At 47.2% G+C, this 19,399-nt stretch overlaps 1 protein-coding gene across 1 annotated transcript; it reads left to right on the top strand.

The window, feature by feature from the left end:
• The first annotated feature begins 1,072 nt into the window (after positions 1–1,072).
• adamts15a (ADAM metallopeptidase with thrombospondin type 1 motif, 15a) lies at positions 1,073–19,184 on the top strand. The gene is made up of 8 exons (XM_062536299.1): positions 1,073–2,166; positions 8,549–8,681; positions 9,471–9,638; positions 12,429–12,715; positions 13,201–13,378; positions 13,973–14,148; positions 15,821–15,996; positions 16,166–19,184. Exons 1-8 carry the CDS (start codon positions 1,231–1,233, stop codon positions 16,995–16,997), a joined length of 2,886 nt encoding a protein of 961 aa, XP_062392283.1. The 5' UTR covers positions 1,073–1,230; the 3' UTR covers positions 16,998–19,184.
• Positions 19,185–19,399: the final 215 nt, after the last annotated feature.

Raw genomic sequence — 19,399 nt, 5'->3', positions numbered from 1 at the left:
ACAGATGCCGTTAGAGAGTGCTGCATAACTTCAGCAATATTAGATAGATCACGTGGAAAGAAATGACTTACTTAGGATGCAAAATGTATGTCAATAATACAACATGATCACTCCAGATTGGATGACTGGTGTGAAATTGAACTCAGTCACGATTAAATGGCGACAATGAGCACCAAGCTGGTAAGTTTCAATATTCATATCTGTCTACAGACCCCAATATATGTCACGTCTTATCACTCATAGACATATGAAACCAGACATTATTTTTTTATTTGCAGAAGTAATTGGTTGTGCCCCAAGCAAATGCTAGTGCAGTGACTATTGCTTTGCTCTTCCCTACCCAGCACAGCCTAAAGTCGCTGTCGCATCCTGTAAAGTAGCCTACCTTGTGTGTGTTTTTTTTTTACAGTGATAGGGGCTATAATATTCTCACCACAGAGGTAACTAGTTCTTAGACATACACCTTTGATTTATCATTTGACAGACATCTGTGCGTAACATGGAACTGTTAGTAGCCGATGTGCGTCTTTGCCCAACATCATCTGATTGGCAATAGCCTCAGTGATTATGAGATAGATTGGCTAGATCGGTTGTGTCAGTGATGGTGATGGAGGTTCGCCACAATACATTGGTACGTAATGCAATTTCAAGCCAAGGTGTTTTTGGTTTTGATCAAGAAATATCTATTTACTTTTAAAGACTTCTCCCACACATGTAGTAAATCTACAACAATATAAATATTGTTAGACATGAAAGATTTTTTACTAAGTGAAAACTGGTTGCTTGCAGTGTCCTGCGTAGGTTGTCTCTCAGTGGATGCTTCGCGCTCCCAGAACAGGCAAAGTGGGAGGGAAGCACATTTATTGCAGCACGCGAGCGATGATGTTAAAGCTTGCAGAGCTACAAGTGGTTGCAGGGCTAACCTTAACCTGAGAGGCATACCCAATGAGCTCTCCGAGCACCTCCCCAAAAACTCTGATTACAATCCCTTAATGTTTACACATGACGCGCAAGCATAAAGTCGACAGAGGGACAGAGTCGCCACAGCATACAGGTAGAGCAGGGGAATGGATCTTTCGCTTGGAGATTTTGCAATGAGAGGACGTGCAAAGGCAACTTTTTAGACTGCATTCGTCTGGATTATCATCGCGGGTTTAATTTTTTTTATTTTGCGATTTCCTGCACGAAGTGCTCTCAGATATTTGATAACTGTTTTCACTCATCAGCACAATGTTTATAAGGACAGTTATTCTCACGAATTTGCTAATTGCTCATTGTGACATTGTTCTTTCAATGCAGAGTGAATTTTGCTTCCCTGCACGTCTTGATCAACCTCATTTAGGGAATAATAATTTTGTTAAAAACGACAGGGAGACACTTCCTCAAAACATTCTTATCAAAATTAGAGCATTTGAGCAGGATTTTGTTCTCGATTTGCATCCAGATTCAAGTTTCATTGCGCCGACTGTCACCGCGCAAAGCGATGTTGAGAGCGCAGAGCTGAGCCGGTGTTTCTATTCCGGTGATGTCAACTCTGAGCGGTATTCTTACGCAGCAGTTAGTCTCTGCAACGGCTTGCATGGTGCTTTTGGCTACAATGGCTGGGAATATTTTATCAAACCTGCGATGAATGACACGTCTACGGGAATCTACTGGAGAGATGAGAGAGCGCATGTTATCCGACGTCGGACCAACGCGAATCTCAGTGGCAACTCCACATCCAGGTGCGCGGTGGACTCTGCCTTGAACCAGGATGCAACGCAATCACTGGAGAAATACAAGCACTTAAAGGATCTTAATGTGCACAATATGACTGAAACTGTGCTGAAGAGCCGGTCGAAACGATTTGCCTCTATTCCGAGATATGTCGAGACACTGGTTGTTGCCGACGAGTCCATGGCTAAATTCCATGGAGATGACCTCAAACATTACCTCCTGACCCTGATGTCAGTAGCGGCCAGGCTTTACAAGCACCCGAGCATACTCAACTCCATCAGCATCGTAGTTGTCAAGTTTATTGTGATTAACGAGGCTGACAAGGGACCTAAGGTTTCTGGGAACGCAGCGATGACACTGCGTAACTTCTGCACCTGGCAGAAGAAGCTGAACAAAAACAACGATAAGCACCCAGAGTATTGGGATACTGCCATCCTTTTCACCAAACAGGTAAGATATCCGCACAATTCAGTTGTTTAATTTGATTTTTGTTGGATGTTGTAGTCTAAAAGGTCATTATTTTGTGATCTGAAAGACCCCATGGTAATCAGCCTGAAGTTATGATTGTTATGTTGTGATCATATGTTATGTTATGTTATGATGGCCATGCATTGTGTGTTTGTGAACATCTGTCTCCCTGTCATCACAAACCGAAATGCAAATCATGCTATTCAACAAGATCATATAGAATGTTTAGCAGAACAGGTGTTGAGAGTGTTCTGAGCATTTTGCTGACCTTGGGCATGATGAATGTGCAAAAAATGGAGTGAAGCAGGTTGCAACAGGAGCATCAGGTCCATGGGGTCTGTTTTATGTGCCCTGGAGAAGGTCAAAGGTCAAACATGACCCCGGGATGCTGCCGTCTGCAGGTAATTCACTGCGTGGAAGAATGCATCTGTCAGACGTTCACCATAAAATCAATCACTCCCTCATTCTATCAGTGTCCCGGACCCTGTTCACCCTGGTAGTTAGCCAGGAACTTGATGGAAGTGGATTGGAGTGGAGCAGTTGGAAGATTGTTTTACATGATGAAAGCATATGATGTGGTGACCTTGAGATTCATTCCCAAACTCAGGGAAAAGTGTCTGCTGGTGATTAGGATAAGGATAAGGATAAGGATAAGGATAACTTTAATAGGTCATCACTTGTAACACTGTAAGAGGGTGTCTCCAGGGTCTAATCGGCCTCTTGCCGGTGTTTGTGTCACCTGGCAAGCCAAAGACGTATCAGCCTCTGTGATTGATGCTACAATGAATGTTGATAATTGTCTTGATGACAATCATGGCATTCCTCGAATCCCTCTTCTGTTAGTCGAATGAATCATCTAACCACATGCTCAGCTCCATCACAGCTGGTAAATTTGATTCATAAGCACTGAGACTCTCATGGTTACTAATCAACTTCTTTCCGTAAAATCAGACCATGGTGAACATCTGACCAATGTTAATCATCAGGACCACCCACTGTTTTCAAAATGAGTAATTCCACCAGGGGGGTTAATTTTTCCCTTGTTGTCTTCCTCGGGGCCTGCTAAGTTTTTGTGCCAGGGTCCAGAGTCACTCCCTAAATTCCTCCAAGTATTACTGCCATAAAATAGAGCTGGTCTGACATTCCAATGTGACTTTAGTGTCTTAAAGTTTTTGATTCAGCACATCACAAGCCTGGCCAAACAACACAGACACACTTGTACACACATATGCACCCTTCTATGGCACCGAGCAGCATACTGTTGGATACAAGGTATATGCTGTGGGCCTGTATTTTTGTTTAATACTGTTCACACCATGATAAGATTCAGTGGACATTGTATAAATCTCAAGAACATAATTCCCTACCATCTACATTCGACTGCTTGGCAACAAGCAGCAGTATCAAATGAGGTTGCTTGATGATGCTAATGGCCTGTGCTTCTTGGCAGTAACGCCGCATGTCATTGGAAAGGATGTATTCAATAGAGTTAGTCTGATAATCACAGTCATTTGTAGGAGCCCAAATGTAATAGTGCTTAGAACCTAATCTGACAGCGGCTGGTGGAGATGTAGCTCTCCGAGGGGTGCAACAACAACGGGAAGTGTCCCGTTTCTGCGAGGATCTTCCCCTAGCCGAGCTCCAGCTGTGAGTGATCTAACTTTTCCCCCCTCGCGCTCTGCCGCTCTCCATCCCACTGGCTGTCCCCTCCGCTCCGAGGAGGCCTGTTTCCCATTACGGATGCTCCTGGAGGGGCTAGTCAGCTGGAGCACGAGCCTCTGGAGCCCCAGAGAGAGAGAGAGAGAGAGAGCAAGAGAGAGAGAGAGAGAGAGAGAGAGAGAGAGAGAGAGAGAGAGAGAGACAGAGAGAGAGAGAGAGAGAGCGAGCGAGAGAGAGAGAGAGAGAGAGAGAAGAGGCTCCAAATCCCACAGGTCCCTGGCCCACCTGCCCACTCGCCCCACCGCACTATACGCCCTCGCAGCTCAGCTGTGGCCCGGGGGAGCAGCATTCGCACCCCGCCTCTGTGGCACTGGAACATGTTCCCTTGGGTTAGCCATACCTTCCTTTGTGTGTGTGTGTGAGAGAGAGTGTGTGTGTGTGTGTGTGTGTGTGTGTGTGTGAGAGAGAGAGAGAGAGAGAGAGAGAGAGAGAGTGTGTGTCTGTGAGTGTGTTTGTGTGTGTGTGTGTGTGTGTGTGTGCGAGAGAGTGAGAGCGAGAGTGTGTGTGTGTGTATGTGTGTGTTTGTGTGTGTGTGTGTGTGTGTGTGTGTCTGTGTGTGTGTGTGTGTGTGTGTGTGTGTGTGTGTGTGTGAGAGAGAGAATGTGTGTGTGTGTGTGTGTGAGTGAGTGTGTGTGAGTATGTGTTATGATTAACTCCTGCCTCATCTTTGCAGTGCGTGTCCTCCAGTACTCCCAGGGTGTTTTCCATGTTACCAGAAAGTATACGCCCACAAGTTCACACGCTAAATGCGAATGCATTGAGCGGCTTCTGGAAGATATGGGGAGCATGTGGCAAGTCATTCATGCTTGGAATCAGGCTTGAGTCAAGTGTGACTGCTGGGCCGTTTTTTTTTTTTTTTTTTCTGGAGAGGTTGCACAAGGTTCCACGTCTTTTGATGCCCCTGCATCGAAAGTCAAAATATCTGTGGTTTGGGTCTACTACACCCCTTCTCAACCCACACACACACCTTTATAGAGTTCTTGGTCACCACCAGATTAGCACATAATAAAGAAAGCTTTGGGTGCATTGGCAGTGCTGCATGTTTGGCAGTGCCCCTGCATAAGTCATTTTCTCCTTTTGTACCTGTTTTGAAAAGCGGCAGTGTGTGGAAAAGGACTCGGGGGTGATCCATCCGAAGCCACGTCATCCCGAGTTGTAACTGTAAATGCTTAATAAAAACCAGCACAGGCCAGTCAGTCCCGTAGCTAAACAATTAACAGTGAGGAAGGCATGGAGACAAAGAGTAATGGCTCCGTCACGAAGAGCTTGTAACACGGACACCATTAAGAGGTTGTCAGTGTGGTCAGTCACGACTTTGCATGCTTGCAGTCCTGTGGTTGATTGATTTTATGTGGATTTTATGTGTCACAGGCTTTGGACTCACATTACTGTTGAATACCCTGTAGTCAGGTGGTGGGTGGATTTTGGCAGTTTGGAGAGAATGTGTGTGTGTGTGTGTGTGTGTGTGTGTATGGGAGTGAGGAGAGTTAAAGATTTCTCTGAAATAAAAGAAGAAGAAAGAAAGACAAAAAGAGGGAGAGAGAGAGAGAGAGAAAGAACAGACTAGTCCGCAGAGAGAGAGAGAGGAGAATCATTTGAAGACCCAGCAGTTTGTCAATCCACACATGGAAGAGTTTGGATTTTATAAAGGCGTAATGAAAATCATATGTTTGCACCACTGGATGCCAACTGGGTCAGTCCCGCTGAAGGGGATTTTTTTCACCCCGCCCCCAGTTGATTTGTGACTAGTCCTAACCACACCTGTAGGTGCTGGGGATGCAGGAAACTCTTTATGTAATCAAACAATGCATCTTAGGTGAGGTCAGGCATTCCCACAAGGATGAATGACTTTGGGGGTTCAAGATTAATTTGCCCGGGCCACGGGCTTTGTCAGGGCTAATTAACTTCAGGCAGACGTCCAGGGGATCATGAAAGCTCGGGATTCTTTATGTCATGGAGGTGGTGTCATTAGTCTGGCATATTTTGAAAGCGATCCAAAGTACCAGACAGGTCACTTACCAGCTTTCAGAAACACTAGAGCACCATCCTGTCAAAGGCACTGCACAAGTATTAGTTGATTTGTGGAAAGGTTAGTGTGGTGTTTCCATATTCTTCCCCCCCCCCCTCATGTACTGTAACTGTACTGAATATGATGCGTGAATCTGATCCAGTTTTTCGATGAAGCGATTGGTATTAGCAAATGTTGTATATTTGGTCAGCAACAAGGTTTATTGTTAAATGATAGAGCAGCACACAGGGAGAGGCCATCATGTTGTTTGTTGCATGTGAAACCATGACATTTCTGATAATACAGATCAAAACTGGCTCGAGTCTCCTTGTGCAGAACCAAATATAGACTACTTCTGAGAACAATTTTTCAATGTGCAGTCATCTCTTTGTGCAATGTTAAAAGGCACCACAGACATTCTTTCCAAATGTCTACTTTTATAGACTAAAGTGAATCATATTTGGACCCTTTTACTCGTAAGCCATCTGTATGAGTGAATAGTTGGATGGATGATCAGATGAGGGGTTAGTCAGATCAGACCCTTAGGTATTAGAAAATGTATGCCCTCACTGTGTACTGAAGGTAGAGGCATCAGCTGAGAGCCCAAATGTATTATACATAAACTCCAGACAAACAAAAGGCCCTCACATTTTGCCATTATCCTGCAGTAAATGTTATGCTTTTCTTAAACTCAGATCTATAAAGCATTATAAGCACATTAATACATGTTATAAAGTATTCATAACGGATCATAGCATCTGACATGTCTATGAATAGACCACACTCATAAAGTATTATGATGTTGTAGTTCAAGTCCTACCCAAACTTTTGTTATGAAAGTATGTATGGGGTCACATAACAACTTTATTAAGACCATTTGTTGAATAATCAGCATTAGCAAAAAGCATTATTTTGCATTCTGATTCTTCAAATTCTGATTCTTTAGGGTTTCTACCATAACATCATAACACACATAACACACGCAGTCATCACTGCTGTATTTTAGTAGTAGTAGTTGTAGTATAGACTTGTCATGAATACTTTATATCACTTTACGAATGAGTTCATATTGCACGATGCATACAAGGCTTACCAAAGTTACTCTCCCGGCCCTCCTCTGATTCCACGCCTCGGCCCTCATGACCAACGCTGAGCTAAGAATGTGGCTCTGTTGCTGCTGACGCACTTGAACTCTACAACTACCATTGGTGCAGTGGATCTTGGAGAGGAACGTAACTTTTGGCTGTGGTGTGTTTTGGCGTGTCCCACCCAAAGGAGGTCAGGCAAAAAAGTGTGAGCAGGTTTGGTTATGGTTTGGCCCTGGGAGGTTCGCAGCTCACAGTCGTCTCAAAAGAAGCCAGAAACTGCTGACTCTAGAAGTAGGTCATCTTTGAAACATTGCTTGCTGCTGGGAAACAATGTATCGTTGTGTTAAGCAGCACTGTATGTGTGCATCATGTGTGCATACAGTATGTTTCGTTGTTGTTGTTGATAACCACTCCAAACTCATATGGACATCTGGATTGGATTTCTCATTGGTCAACAACTGGATTCCATGAACAATTTGTTACAGTGATTTGGATCTTGTCTTTGGATACACTTTTGAAAAGTTTGATTCATTACTGACAGGTTCTGCGAGGAAAAGAGGTTTATGTGGTTTAGTCATTTGATAAGTCATGTTTTCATTTGACAGATAAGCTGTAATGGCTAGATTGTAGTTGTAATTCCTAAAGCAGTACATGGCCTTTGTCAATATGTTTTGGGCTATCCAAATAAGATAGCGTATTTGGGAAACTGCCCGTAGAAGGTGTGCCGCCGCCATGTCCTGTTCTATCGCCAGGAAACGGCATTTATATCAGACAGCTAAACAAACATTTTTTTTGAGAGGTTTAGTGTTAAACTTGGTGGTAAAAAAAATATAGGTCAACTGGAAACTTTGCCCCTCAGCTGCAACATTCTGAAGCAGAAGCATTACCTCATGTAGCACCAAAATCAGAAATAAATTTAACAGGCCATCTGGAATCCCTCTCGTTGGACGAGAAATGCTCAGAAACGAAATTCCCTTTTTTGGAGAGCAAATCTCTCTCTTCTCAAGATGTTTTTGGTTGGGATTTTGGTCACACGTCAAGAAATTCTATGGAAACGAGAGACGCTTCCCAGAATTCCTTCAGAGTTTGATGAAATGGTGGCCAGGACCGGGCCATCCTTTTGAACGCACCACAAAGTGACTCCTCGAGATCTCTCTCATCACCTCAATTATGTGTATGGCTGTGTCCATTTGTGCGTGGGGTGTGTGTCAAAACCAAACAGCTTATTCAATTATCTTAGAATTTAGGACCTCTTTAGTGCCGAAATGAGCAATGTACTCCAATCATCCTCTCTGTAAATATAGTTTTGTCTTAGTCACAATGATTATATGAGGATGAAATATCCACACAGTGGTCAACACTGGCAGGTTAATGGCAATGGTCTCAACTCTCTGTTGTTATGATTATTCCTTTTTTTTTTCCTCACGAGTTTTGGAGGAGGTGAGGTGCTAAATGAATTCAGATGGAAATGTGTTTCTGTGGCTGACTGACTCCAGGCCAGCCTCCACACTCTACAGTCAGGCTCAATCAGTGTCTGTGTCTGTTCCAGGACCTGTGCGGAGCGTCCACCTGCGATACGCTGGGCATGGCCGACGTGGGCACCATGTGTGACCCCAAGAGGAGCTGCTCTGTGATTGAAGATGACGGCCTGCCATCGGCCTTCACCACCGCCCACGAACTTGGTAAGCCTTCCCCCTCCTCCTCCTCCTCCTCCTCCTCCTCCTCCTCCTTCTCCTCCTGCTCCTCCTGATCCACAGCACCTCCATGACTCCTCCACGCTTGACTCTGCCCCCACCCCCCCACCCCCCCGCCCCGTACATGGCCTCGTCTCCTTCTTGTGCTCTCCCGACTGGCCCAGTTCCCGTGGTTGTTTATTTGACTTTTTGATTACTCCCCCCATTGTGTATGCGCGCTTTACTCCCAGCGCGTACACACATAATTCCTCCCCCCCTAGAGCTCTCCCACTGGAGCTGTGGTCGGGACCACGGAGCGAGCGACTAAACACTGGCATGCTTGGGGAAAGACTCCAGGCCTGACTCACGAGTGGGGAGTCAGGGAGGGGCTGTGGGTTGGAGGCGAGGGGTGGGGGGGGTGGGGGGTTGTGGGGGGATGCAGATGGAGGATCAGTGGAGGACAGGGGTGGAGAGAAGAGGGGAGGGGGGAGCAGAGAGGGCTGCTAGGGGCACCGCAAAGCTGCTTCTCATGCATGTGGGATTACTGCTGACAAGACAAAACGGAAAATTGGCACCGGTCCCCCGCGCTGACTCATGACTGTGGGGAGACGGCTGACCTGATTCACACAAAAACAAGCCCCGGAGGCCCCTGATTGCCGCTCGGCTCTCACAGGCGACGGCCGAAGGGGGGATGCGGCCGGCTGGCTGACTGATTGCCGAGGCTCATCTCTCCTCCCTTGTTCTTTTTTTTCTTTCTCTCATCCTTCTCCCTCTCTCTCTCTCTCTCTCTCCTGACAGGCCACGTCTTCAACATGCCCCACGACAACGTGAAGGCGTGCGAGGAGGTGTTCGGGAAGCTGAAGGACAACCACATGATGTCCCCTACGCTGATCCAGATCAACCGCACCAGCCCCTGGTCCCCGTGCAGCGCCGCCATCATCACCGACTTCCTGGACAGTGGACACGGTGAGCCTTTTTAAAAACGTCCTTTTTGTAAATTTTTTTTTTTAAGTATATTTTTTGGCTTTTTGCCTTTATTAGTACACGACAGTGAAGTGATAGACAGGAAACAAGTGGGAGAGAGAGATGGGGTGGGATCGGGATATGACCGCAGGCCGGATTCGAACCTGGGTCCCCGTGGGCACTCGGACCCGTAAATGGTACGGACGCTGTAGCCTGCTGTGCCACAGCGCCCCCCAAAACGTCCTTTTTTTTTAATCGCTGGTGAGGGTGGAGAGCAGTGATGACCCTTAGTGACCCCTTCAGACACGTTCTATTTTCTGTCCCCACAGCTTCAGCTTAAGCGCCAGACACGGTCACTTAAAATAACGTACGCTCCTCTGGAGGATGTAGTGGTGGAGTTCCCTCCTCCGACAAGTAGCTGTGGAAAAAATCTCAAGCTCCGACTGTCGTTTGCTCGAGTTAGCTTTCCTGAAAACAGGGCCGTGGCACGAGTTAGGAGGTGTAATATCCACCATGAATGTTGTTTTGAGGTGAGAGCGCATAGCATACATGGGTGGCTCCATCATAAAATCTAGTCATGCGTTGGGCGCTCCCACACAATTGGCACAGCGACACCTCCTGTCGAGCTGAAGCCGGCGGCGAGCTTGACCTTCCTGAGGATGATTGCAGTTGGGCTTGTTCTCTCGACTCAGACCAGCCTCGCTGCGATTCGGAGCGCTGCGCTCTCTCTTCCACGGCCACTGCCAACCAGGGCAAACCACCATGTCTGGCTCCCGATCTCGGCAATTTGGGGAGCGCATGTGACAAGCTGTTATTTTCGAGGGCCTCCATCTGTCTGAAATTAGACGGGGTTATGACAGGCAACCTGCTGCGGTTGCGGGTCCCGTTGGCAGCTAGGTGTAGTCCGTCCGAACTTTCTCACGCAGGTTAAAATAGCATCTTGGCCGGGTCAGGGTTTTTTTTTTTGTGCGTGTTGTTTTGCTCTGATAGCAACAAGGGAATGTGATTGTTGCACCTCATTACTGCCACTCGTAAAGAGGAATGGCCAGACACACACATACACACGGATCAAACACACACACACACACACACACACACACACACACACACACACACACACACACACGGATCACACACACACACTCAGACAAGCCCTTCAATTTGTACAGAAAGCTAAAATGATATATCAGATGTTGTGAAGAGTTGTGTGAGTATAGCTCACCTTAGTTTTTTCCAGTACAAACATTATAAGCCCTTCTCACCACAAATCCTTTGGTGATATTTCATTACAGTTTCTTGAAATAAGCTTCCCATTCAAGAGCACTGATTTACTGAAAGGGTCATGCCTTGAAAGTCGTGTACTCATTCTTATCAGTGAAATCCAGCACTTGTGCATGGAGTCTCTAACAAAGGGTTGGTCTGCCCTCTCTGCCCGGCTGCCTTAGCTTGGATAAGCAGGATAGCGATCAGTATAAAGCCTGAAAGAGTTGACGCTGTCTATGAACCGAAAGAATGATGTCACAGTTGGGCCGTTTAAATCAATCACTGAATCATCGAATGATGTCAACTTTGTGCAGAGCGTTCATGAATCCAGAGACAACGAGAGCAGAGGAAGAGAGAGAGAGAGAGGGTCTATGTGGCGCGAGAGAGAGAGAAAGAGAGAGAGAGAGAGTTGGCAAGAGAAGGCGAGGGGGAAACTGTGTGTTTATATACAGTAGGGTGTGATGGGCAGGCGGGGTGTTTAGCAGCACAGCTTTAAGAGGCGTCAAGAAGGCAAGTCTTGTCTTCAAAGAGACGAACATCTCAAGGTCACTGCGCAGACACTGACTGAGAGGCCATGGACTTCATAGTGTACACACATGTTAACACCATATGGGAACCTCTGCACACACACACACACACACACACACACACACACACACGCCCATATACACACACACACACACACACACACACACACACACACACACACATACGCATACAGGGATTGTCTGATGTTTGAAAAGAGAGAGGGAAAAGGCAAACATTTGTCTGACATAACTGTTTATTTGAACAAAGGCTCAAGAGGAAACCGCAGATATCAGAACATTTTTACAGGCATAACCCAAGGCCACACAACCCCGCAAGCTTATTATTCAGCTCTGCCTTCTTGCTCTTGGGATCAATCCTTTGAATTAAGAAAAATATACAACATAATTACAAAATAGAAACATTAAGTCAAACATTATGGTGTTCCGTTTTATTACCGTTTACTTAAGTAAACAATATGTAATACCCTGTAATAACACTTATAACACCAGTGCTTTTCATAAAAGTAGATACTATTTCACATTTGAAGCGTAAACCTGACTCTAACCATAATCTCATGTAGCACCGACATGAATTAATAAATGTAAACTAGGTATAGGCTAATTGACTATTAAGTGCATAGTTATTAAGGGCACTTATTCATGGGGAGTTAGGTGTGACCTAATACATTTTTTTAGGAATTTACATCAAGTTTATAAGCAAAACTTCACATTTTGTATATGATTGCATTATTAATCAATGCTGTAATAAAAAAAAGGGTATATCTACTATTTACCCTCTGAAAAAGATAATTGTGTAGATATGAATTGACACTAATGTTAATCTATGGCCAATGATGCTATGAATGTGCTGATACTGTACTTCTCTTAATACTATATGTACATGTTATACTGAATGTTGAATGACACGGAGTGATGTGTAGCCATAAATCCACCTGGTATATGATTGGTCCACACAGACTGAGCCTTCCTTATGTCTTTGCAGGTGAGTGCCTGCTCGACCAGCCGCAGAAGCCCCTGGTCTTGCCCGAGGTGCTGCCCGGCGTTTCCTACAGTCTGGACCGCCAGTGCGAGCTGGCCTTTGGCACGGGCTCCAAGCCCTGCCCCTTCATCGAGACGCCCTGCAACCGGCTGTGGTGCACGGGCAAGACCCGCGGGCAGCTGGTGTGCCAGACGCGCCACTTCCCCTGGGCCGACGGCACGGCCTGCGGCGACGGCAAGCTCTGCCTGCGCGGCGTCTGCACCGAGAAGCAGGACATCACCAAGATCAAGGTGAGCGGACCGGAGAGGGAAGTCCACCCCACGGCTTGTGAGACTGGGTCCTCTACCGCGGAGACACAATGCATGCGTGCAGTAAAGGGGGGGGTATAGAACAGAATACTTTGATTACAAAGCTAGACGCGCTAGACTATACAACCTGACGTTTTACTGGCAATTCATGCACCACTGCAATTCTGCACCACTTTTGAAGGCAGCTCGGTGCCTGCGGCGCCTTCCAGCAATCTCGTTGTCGTGACTCGTGAGACACTCGCGCGCTTCCTGGAACTGTCACAGCGGTGTGATATTAGCCAAGTGTGTATTACAGGGAGTCAGCGCGCCAGTGCCTACTTGTTACCCGCTATCCCCCACACAGAAATGGGCTTTTCTTTGGCACTTCACTAAAAAACCTCTGTGATGATGAGAGGAGAGAAGCTCGGCGCTCGGCGCTCGGCTCCAGCTCTGACCCGTCCGGACACGTTTCTCGTTTCTCTCCTCAGGTGGACGGCCGATGGGGGAAGTGGGGCTCCTTCGGAACGTGCTCCAGGACCTGCGGAGGTGGCGTGCAGCTGGCCAAGAGGGAGTGCAACAACCCGGTGCCTGCCAACGGGGGCAAATACTGCCAGGGCGTGCGGGTCAAGTACCGCTCCTGCAACCTGACGCCGTGCCCAGACACAGGTGAGGGCCCGAGCTGCTCCCAAATAACCCCAACTTGGCTTTTTTTGTGTTGTTGATGTTGTCGCGGACATGTTGGTATTCGCCTTGAACTTAGACAGCCCTCATTCAGAGGAGAAAGTTGCCTTGGATGACCTGATTGGAAAAGAAAAGAGTCAATTTTCCGCAAGTGGAAAAGCCTATTGTAAACGGTCTTTTGCTCGTAAAAAAAGCAGGCTGATTTGTATGGCTGTCAGTTAATCTGTGTGTGTTTTAACTGAAGAATGCCAGTCATTTATGTGGCTATATCACGGTAAAGGTTACCACATTAAGCTGACAAAATGATTTCCAGGTTTAAGGGTGAGACATATATTATTTTAGTTCTCCTATTTGCATAAACTACTAGCAGCAGGGACCCAGAAGGGAAATGTGTCTGGTTTTGCTCGCAGGTTGCTAATGGAAAAAGCTTGAGTAGTTTATAGGTTCAGACTGACAGAGAGACTGCGGTGACCTTAGCAGGACCTCAAAATCCCACCCTTGAGTTGCGTTGCGGGTGCTGCTGGTGACCTTTGACCTCTGCCATGCTTGACCTGCCCTTCCTCCTCCTCCGCTGCGCAGGCAAGAGCTACCGGGAGGAGCAGTGCGAGGCCTTCAACGGCTTCAGCCTCAACACCAACCGTCTGACTCCGTCCGTGGTGTGGGTGCCAAAGTACTCCGGGGTCTCGCCCAAGGACAAGTGCAAGCTCATCTGCAGGGCCAATGGCACAGGCTACTTCTATGTCCTCGCCCCCAAGGTAAGCAAACTGACACAAATCCCTTTTATCCATTCTTATTTTAAAAAACTGTTTACATATCCTGTTGCTTGTTATCAATCTCACAGTTGTCAAGCTAGTTCACAGCCATGTGGAAATTGGGGCTAGAACGGCCAACACTGGTTCAAGCTGAGGTCAAATGCTCAGCCAAAACCAGCATGTGCTGTAATTAGGATTAATTGAGCCTGATGACTTATTACTTGCCCCTAATAAAGATTGTTTATGGCCTGACTGACGTCAAAAGGAACTTAGACAACAACTAATCTCTGTTGCTGTTTTTAAATGCATTACGGTTTGTAAGTGAACTGTTTACAACAGTACCTGCTTAGATGTACTTTTTTTCCCACTACAACAAACTGCTGATCTGCACTTTGGTGGGCCTCTATGTTAAACAATTCCTTGGACATAACCCATCTGGAAAAATATTTACAAACTCCCCGTTATTGAATCCAGGACATCAACCGATGGTGTTTACTAGAGAACTAGCAAACAAAATTCACTTTGGCAGAAAAGAAAACAGTCATGAGAAATTATGGAAGTCTGCGAGAGCCTTCCGCCGCACTTGGATGATGCACTTATGTGTGCATTAATGATTCAAAACCTTTGGCAGACACTTCTCCTTCTTCACATGCATGTGGAAGCCATAGCTCCTTCAGATATAAACAAGACTTCGAGTCGATAAAGAGACAGACAGAGATGGATAGAGAACGATAGAAATAGAACGAGCAATGTTTTTCTCCGAGTACAGGGTCAGCTGCAGTTGGCTGTGTCAGATTGTGTAAGTAGGAAACTCCATAATTAACAATGGGGAGAGGGGTGTGTGTGTGTGTGTGTGTGGGGGGGGGGGTGAGAAAAGAATGATGAGACGAATCAGAGGAGAAGAGAAGAAGAGAAAAATGTAGAATCAGAGGGAAAGGGGGGGGGGAGTAAATCATTCATAGATACAAGAGTGAGGAGTGAAGCTTTGCAGGAGCATTGGAGGTATGTGTCTTCAGCCTCTCCTGTAGAGAGGGGGGCCGGGGGGGGGGGGTAACATCAAAAGATAGTGATATAGAACAGGGGCCCTTGACCTCAGATCAGTTGGGTGAAGGCCACGTCATGCCCCGGGAGAGAGTGGATCTGGAGAGAGTGCGATTCACCACTCTCTGGATCTGGAGAGTGAATGCTGCTCCGCTAGAACAGGCAACGGCATATGGATCTTGGCATGACTGGGCACCGTTAAGCACAGCCTCGAGGAGACGGGCACGCCGAGAGTTGGCGAAGCGGAGCTCGCTGACCCACTGCTGAGCCGCACGGGCTTCACACTTTCATCCCACTCTGACCTTGGCACGCACGCACACGCTGACCTGGCGGACCTCAGAGGGGTGGGATGCGATCGGCTTGAGCTGTGCGCAAAAATTCGAAACTCCTAATATTTCTAAGACACGACTGGGACTCTAGCCACATATCTGTGCGCAGACAAAAGGAAATCATGTCATAAAAAAAAAAAGTCGAACTGTTGGCAGGTTATGTGAAATGTAGCCAGACTCCGATATTTGGAAAAGGGGTCATATTTGGTATGCAAGCTTCACAAATCCTCTGTGGCATCTCTGAAAAATGCAATAAAAGGGAGATATCATATCATATCTGCTCTCCTCTCCTCTCCTCTCCGCAGGTGGTGGATGGTACGCCCTGCTCCCCAGACTCCTCCTCGGTCTGTGTCCAGGGAAAGTGCATCAAGGCTGGGTGTGACGGCAAACTGGGCTCCAGCAAGAAATTCGACAAGTGTGGAATCTGTGGGGGAGACAACCGAAACTGCAAGAAAGTCTCTGGCCTCTTCACAAAACCCATGTGAGTGAACTCAGATGCGCTCACACCCTTTGGCCCGATTCGCCTGTAACCTCCCTCCGCAACCGACATATTGCATTACTCATTCCCCCTGCTAAGTCCATAAAACATCCTGACGTAATGTTGTGTGCTCTGCCTCATTGTGTGTGTCGCCTTCGTTTCCCCCCTCCAGACACGGCTATAACTTCGTGGTCATGCTTCCGTTGGGCGCCGCCAACGTCGACATCCGGCAGCGCGGCTACAAGGGCATGGTGAACGACGACAACTACCTGGCGGTGAAGAACAGCAAAGGCGTGTACCTGCTGAACGGCAACTACGTGGTGTCGGCGGTGGAGAGGGACATCCTGGTGCGCGGCAGCCTGCTGCGCTACAGCGGCACGGCCGGCCTGTCCGAGACGCTGCAGGCGGTCAAGCCGCTGGGCGAGGCGCTGACGGTGGAGGTGCTCTCGGTGGGCCAGATGACGCCGCCGCGCATCCGCTACTCCTTCTACCTGCCGCGCGAGAGCAAGGAGGAGCGCGTGCTGAAGAAGGAGGGCCGCGCGCGCGCCCAGAACAGCGTGCTGGCCGAGGACGGAGGAGGAGTCGACGGCGACGTTCTCAAGGAGAAGCTGTCGCCGGCGTTCACCAAGCAGGAGGCGGCGCCGCCACCGCCGGGCAAGTGGCAGGCCTCGGGCTGGGACGAGTGCTCGGTGTCGTGCGGCGTGGGCTTCCAGCGGCGCATGGTGCAGTGCCTAGGCGGCGACGGCGGCGGCGGCGGGCCCGGGACGGGGACGGGGACAGACTGCGAGGCGGCCCAGCGGCCCAGCGCGCTCCGCTCCTGCGGGGACCCCTGCCCGGTGTGGGACGTGGGCGACTGGTCCCCCTGCTCCAAGACCTGCGGCAAGGGCTTCAAGCGGCGGCCGCTGCGCTGCACCGCGGGGAGGGGACTGTTGCTGCCGCGCGAGCACTGCGCGGGCCAACGCAAGCCGCAGGAGCTGGACTTCTGTTCACTACGGCCCTGTTAATGACCTCTACCCCCCCCCCCCCCCTTCCCTTACCCCTACTCCCCCGTCCCCAAACCACCACCACATATGGACTTGTCATTTTGTTAAATGATATATTCAACAAAAAAAAGAGAAAAGGAAAAAAAAGAAAAGACAGAAACACTAAAAAAAAAGAAAACAAAAAACGATCCAGAACTGTGTTCGTTCTGGTGCATACATTTTCGCATCTGCCTGCAACAGGGGATAGACACGAGGATGATAAAAACAGACAGCCTTTGAGAGGGGCATGTGAATAACAGACAGGAGGAGGAGCGAGTAACAAAGCACAGAGGTAAAGTAGAGTCATTGATGTTCATTTCAGATTTCAGCACACCAAAGTCTACCTCTGGTTGTAACAGGAGAAAATGATGTTCTCTGCCCGTATTTTTTTTTTCTGCCTGTAGAAACCAGCAGTTTTGTTCACAAGTCTAACAGTGCCCAGATCCTAGTAGGAAACTGAGGTATCATCTTAAATCCAATCCATTACACAGAGTCATTCCCACAATGTTGTAGGAAGTACATTGTGATGCTAGTAACCATCCAAAAAGTTAGTTTTAGGTACTGTGTGGTAGCATGGTTAGCATGGTACTGTCATTAGCTGCACAACAGTTGGAACATTCTACTCCTGTGAGTAACTTCAGTGTCAGCAAGGAATCAATAAGGAGGGACAACAGCAGCTTTGTGTGCTATCATCTTCGCCAAACAAAAAAAAAAAAATGGATTTGGTGTATTTCTGGAACATTCCGTTAAACAGATAGGAGTCTTAACTAAGTGAATGCCATTGTACTGCAAGTCTGGATGCAGTGGGTACTTGTTCAATACTCTCTGGTGTGTGATGGACAGAGAGAGATAGCTGTGGCCTTCTGTGACTGGGACAGGGTAATATATTAACAGGGTTGTGCTCACTGCCCATGGAGGCTCTTTCACTTCACCAGTTAATAATCTCAGAGAAGGGGCCGTCGGAGCAGGAGTTACTTGCTTCAGTGGTGTCGGTCATGCATTTGGGTTAACTGAACTTCAAACAGCTCGGGCTAATAAGAGCATCCAAAGTCCTGGAGAGTGCTGAGAGTTCAGTCTTTTTCCCAGAGCTTGGGGAGACTGTGCAGGCATGAGGACCGTGTGTACACACAGCGAACCTGAGTGTGTGCCTCGGCCATTTCTCCATGGCACTGTTTTGACATGTTATTGATAAATGGGAGTCCTCCATATTTGATCCCAGCAAATAAAAACTACAGAGCTAACCTTTTGTGCGGTAGTCTCACGAGACCTGACAAGAAAACTTGAAAGAGTAGAGGTCATGGAAAGAAACACAGAACAGACAAGCCACCCCAAATCCCCAAAGATGAAGCAGGTCAGGAAATAAACATTGGCCGCTCGGACGTCTGTGTTGTGTCACACAGCATGCTGCGCTAGCACGTTAGCTCCCTGAGGATGACCTCCCTGTCCATTCTATGTGCCTCGTACTCCTTCACCATCACTGAAACCCGGTGGGGCTGTCTACCTACCTAGCTGTAGATTCTAGCCAAGAGACATGCCATTAATCATCCGGCTTGAAGCCTCGGGTCCTCCTTGTCCCATTCTCAAAGTGTACTTAGCGGTTTGCTTTTTATCGGAATCGTCCTCTGCTCCTCCTCATGTTATTATTGAGCCAGCAGTGCGGCTGCTATAATCATGCCCTGTCTGGTACAGTTGCCATAGTAACTAAGTTATTACTAGTAGAACGTTTTTGAGAGGTGAGAGGTGGCGACGAGGCTGTACAGTGTGTATGTTTGGTGTCCACAGCCTTTGTGGTGAACTTGTTCTTTTGTTTCGCAGTTATTGAAATCCCTGTAATCCATCATACAGTACATATACGTTTTCTTTTTTTTTCATTTTTTTTTTTTTTTTGTGCGGTTCTTAAGAGGGACCACATCGTCCATCTAAAAGATGGTTCCTGTATTACTTGGAATGTTTTTATTTTATTTTCTTTTGCGCTTTTGTACTGCAAAAGATTTCAACGTCCTGCATGGGCTGCCTTGTATACCATGTATACATCCATCTGGCTGTGCACAAATAAGTCATGTAAATACCTTTTTATGTCTTGTTATTATTTTTTTTTTGTTTACGCTGGCATTTTGAATGGTCTTGACTTCAAGGTATTTATTCCAAATAAAAAAAAACATTTAGAAAGTTCACTTCACATGTTTTTTTTTCTGTATTTATTTCATGTTAACGTGGGTGAGTTTTCATTACTTTTTCTAGCACTACAAAATAGCCATTGAACAATGTAAAAAGTGGAGGCATATTATCAAACATTTCATCAAATCCTAGGACTTTCTCCACGATCCTGTCACTAAAAAGATTCCCTTATGATTTGATACAGAAACAAAGCACTCGTTAGGCCA

Source organism: Sardina pilchardus, chromosome 5, assembly GCF_963854185.1.
Source record: "Sardina pilchardus chromosome 5, fSarPil1.1, whole genome shotgun sequence".
Taxonomy (NCBI): domain Eukaryota; kingdom Metazoa; phylum Chordata; class Actinopteri; order Clupeiformes; family Clupeidae; genus Sardina; species Sardina pilchardus.
Note: the sequence above shows the minus strand (reverse complement) of the source record. Positions and strands in the feature narration are given on the sequence as shown.

What these genes read in the sequence shown, in the direction of transcription:
- adamts15a (XM_062536299.1), top strand. Translation starts at nt 1,231, where the DNA reads ATGTTTATAAGGACAGTTATTCTCACGAATTTGCTAATTGCTCATTGT. An exon ending in CTTCCTGGACAGTGGACACG is followed by an intron (nt 9,639 to 12,428) that starts GTGAGCCTTTTT and finishes ATGTCTTTGCAG; the next exon opens with GTGAGTGCCTGCTCGACCAG. An exon ending in GACGCCGTGCCCAGACACAG is followed by an intron (nt 13,379 to 13,972) that starts GTGAGGGCCCGA and finishes TCCGCTGCGCAG; the next exon opens with GCAAGAGCTACCGGGAGGAG.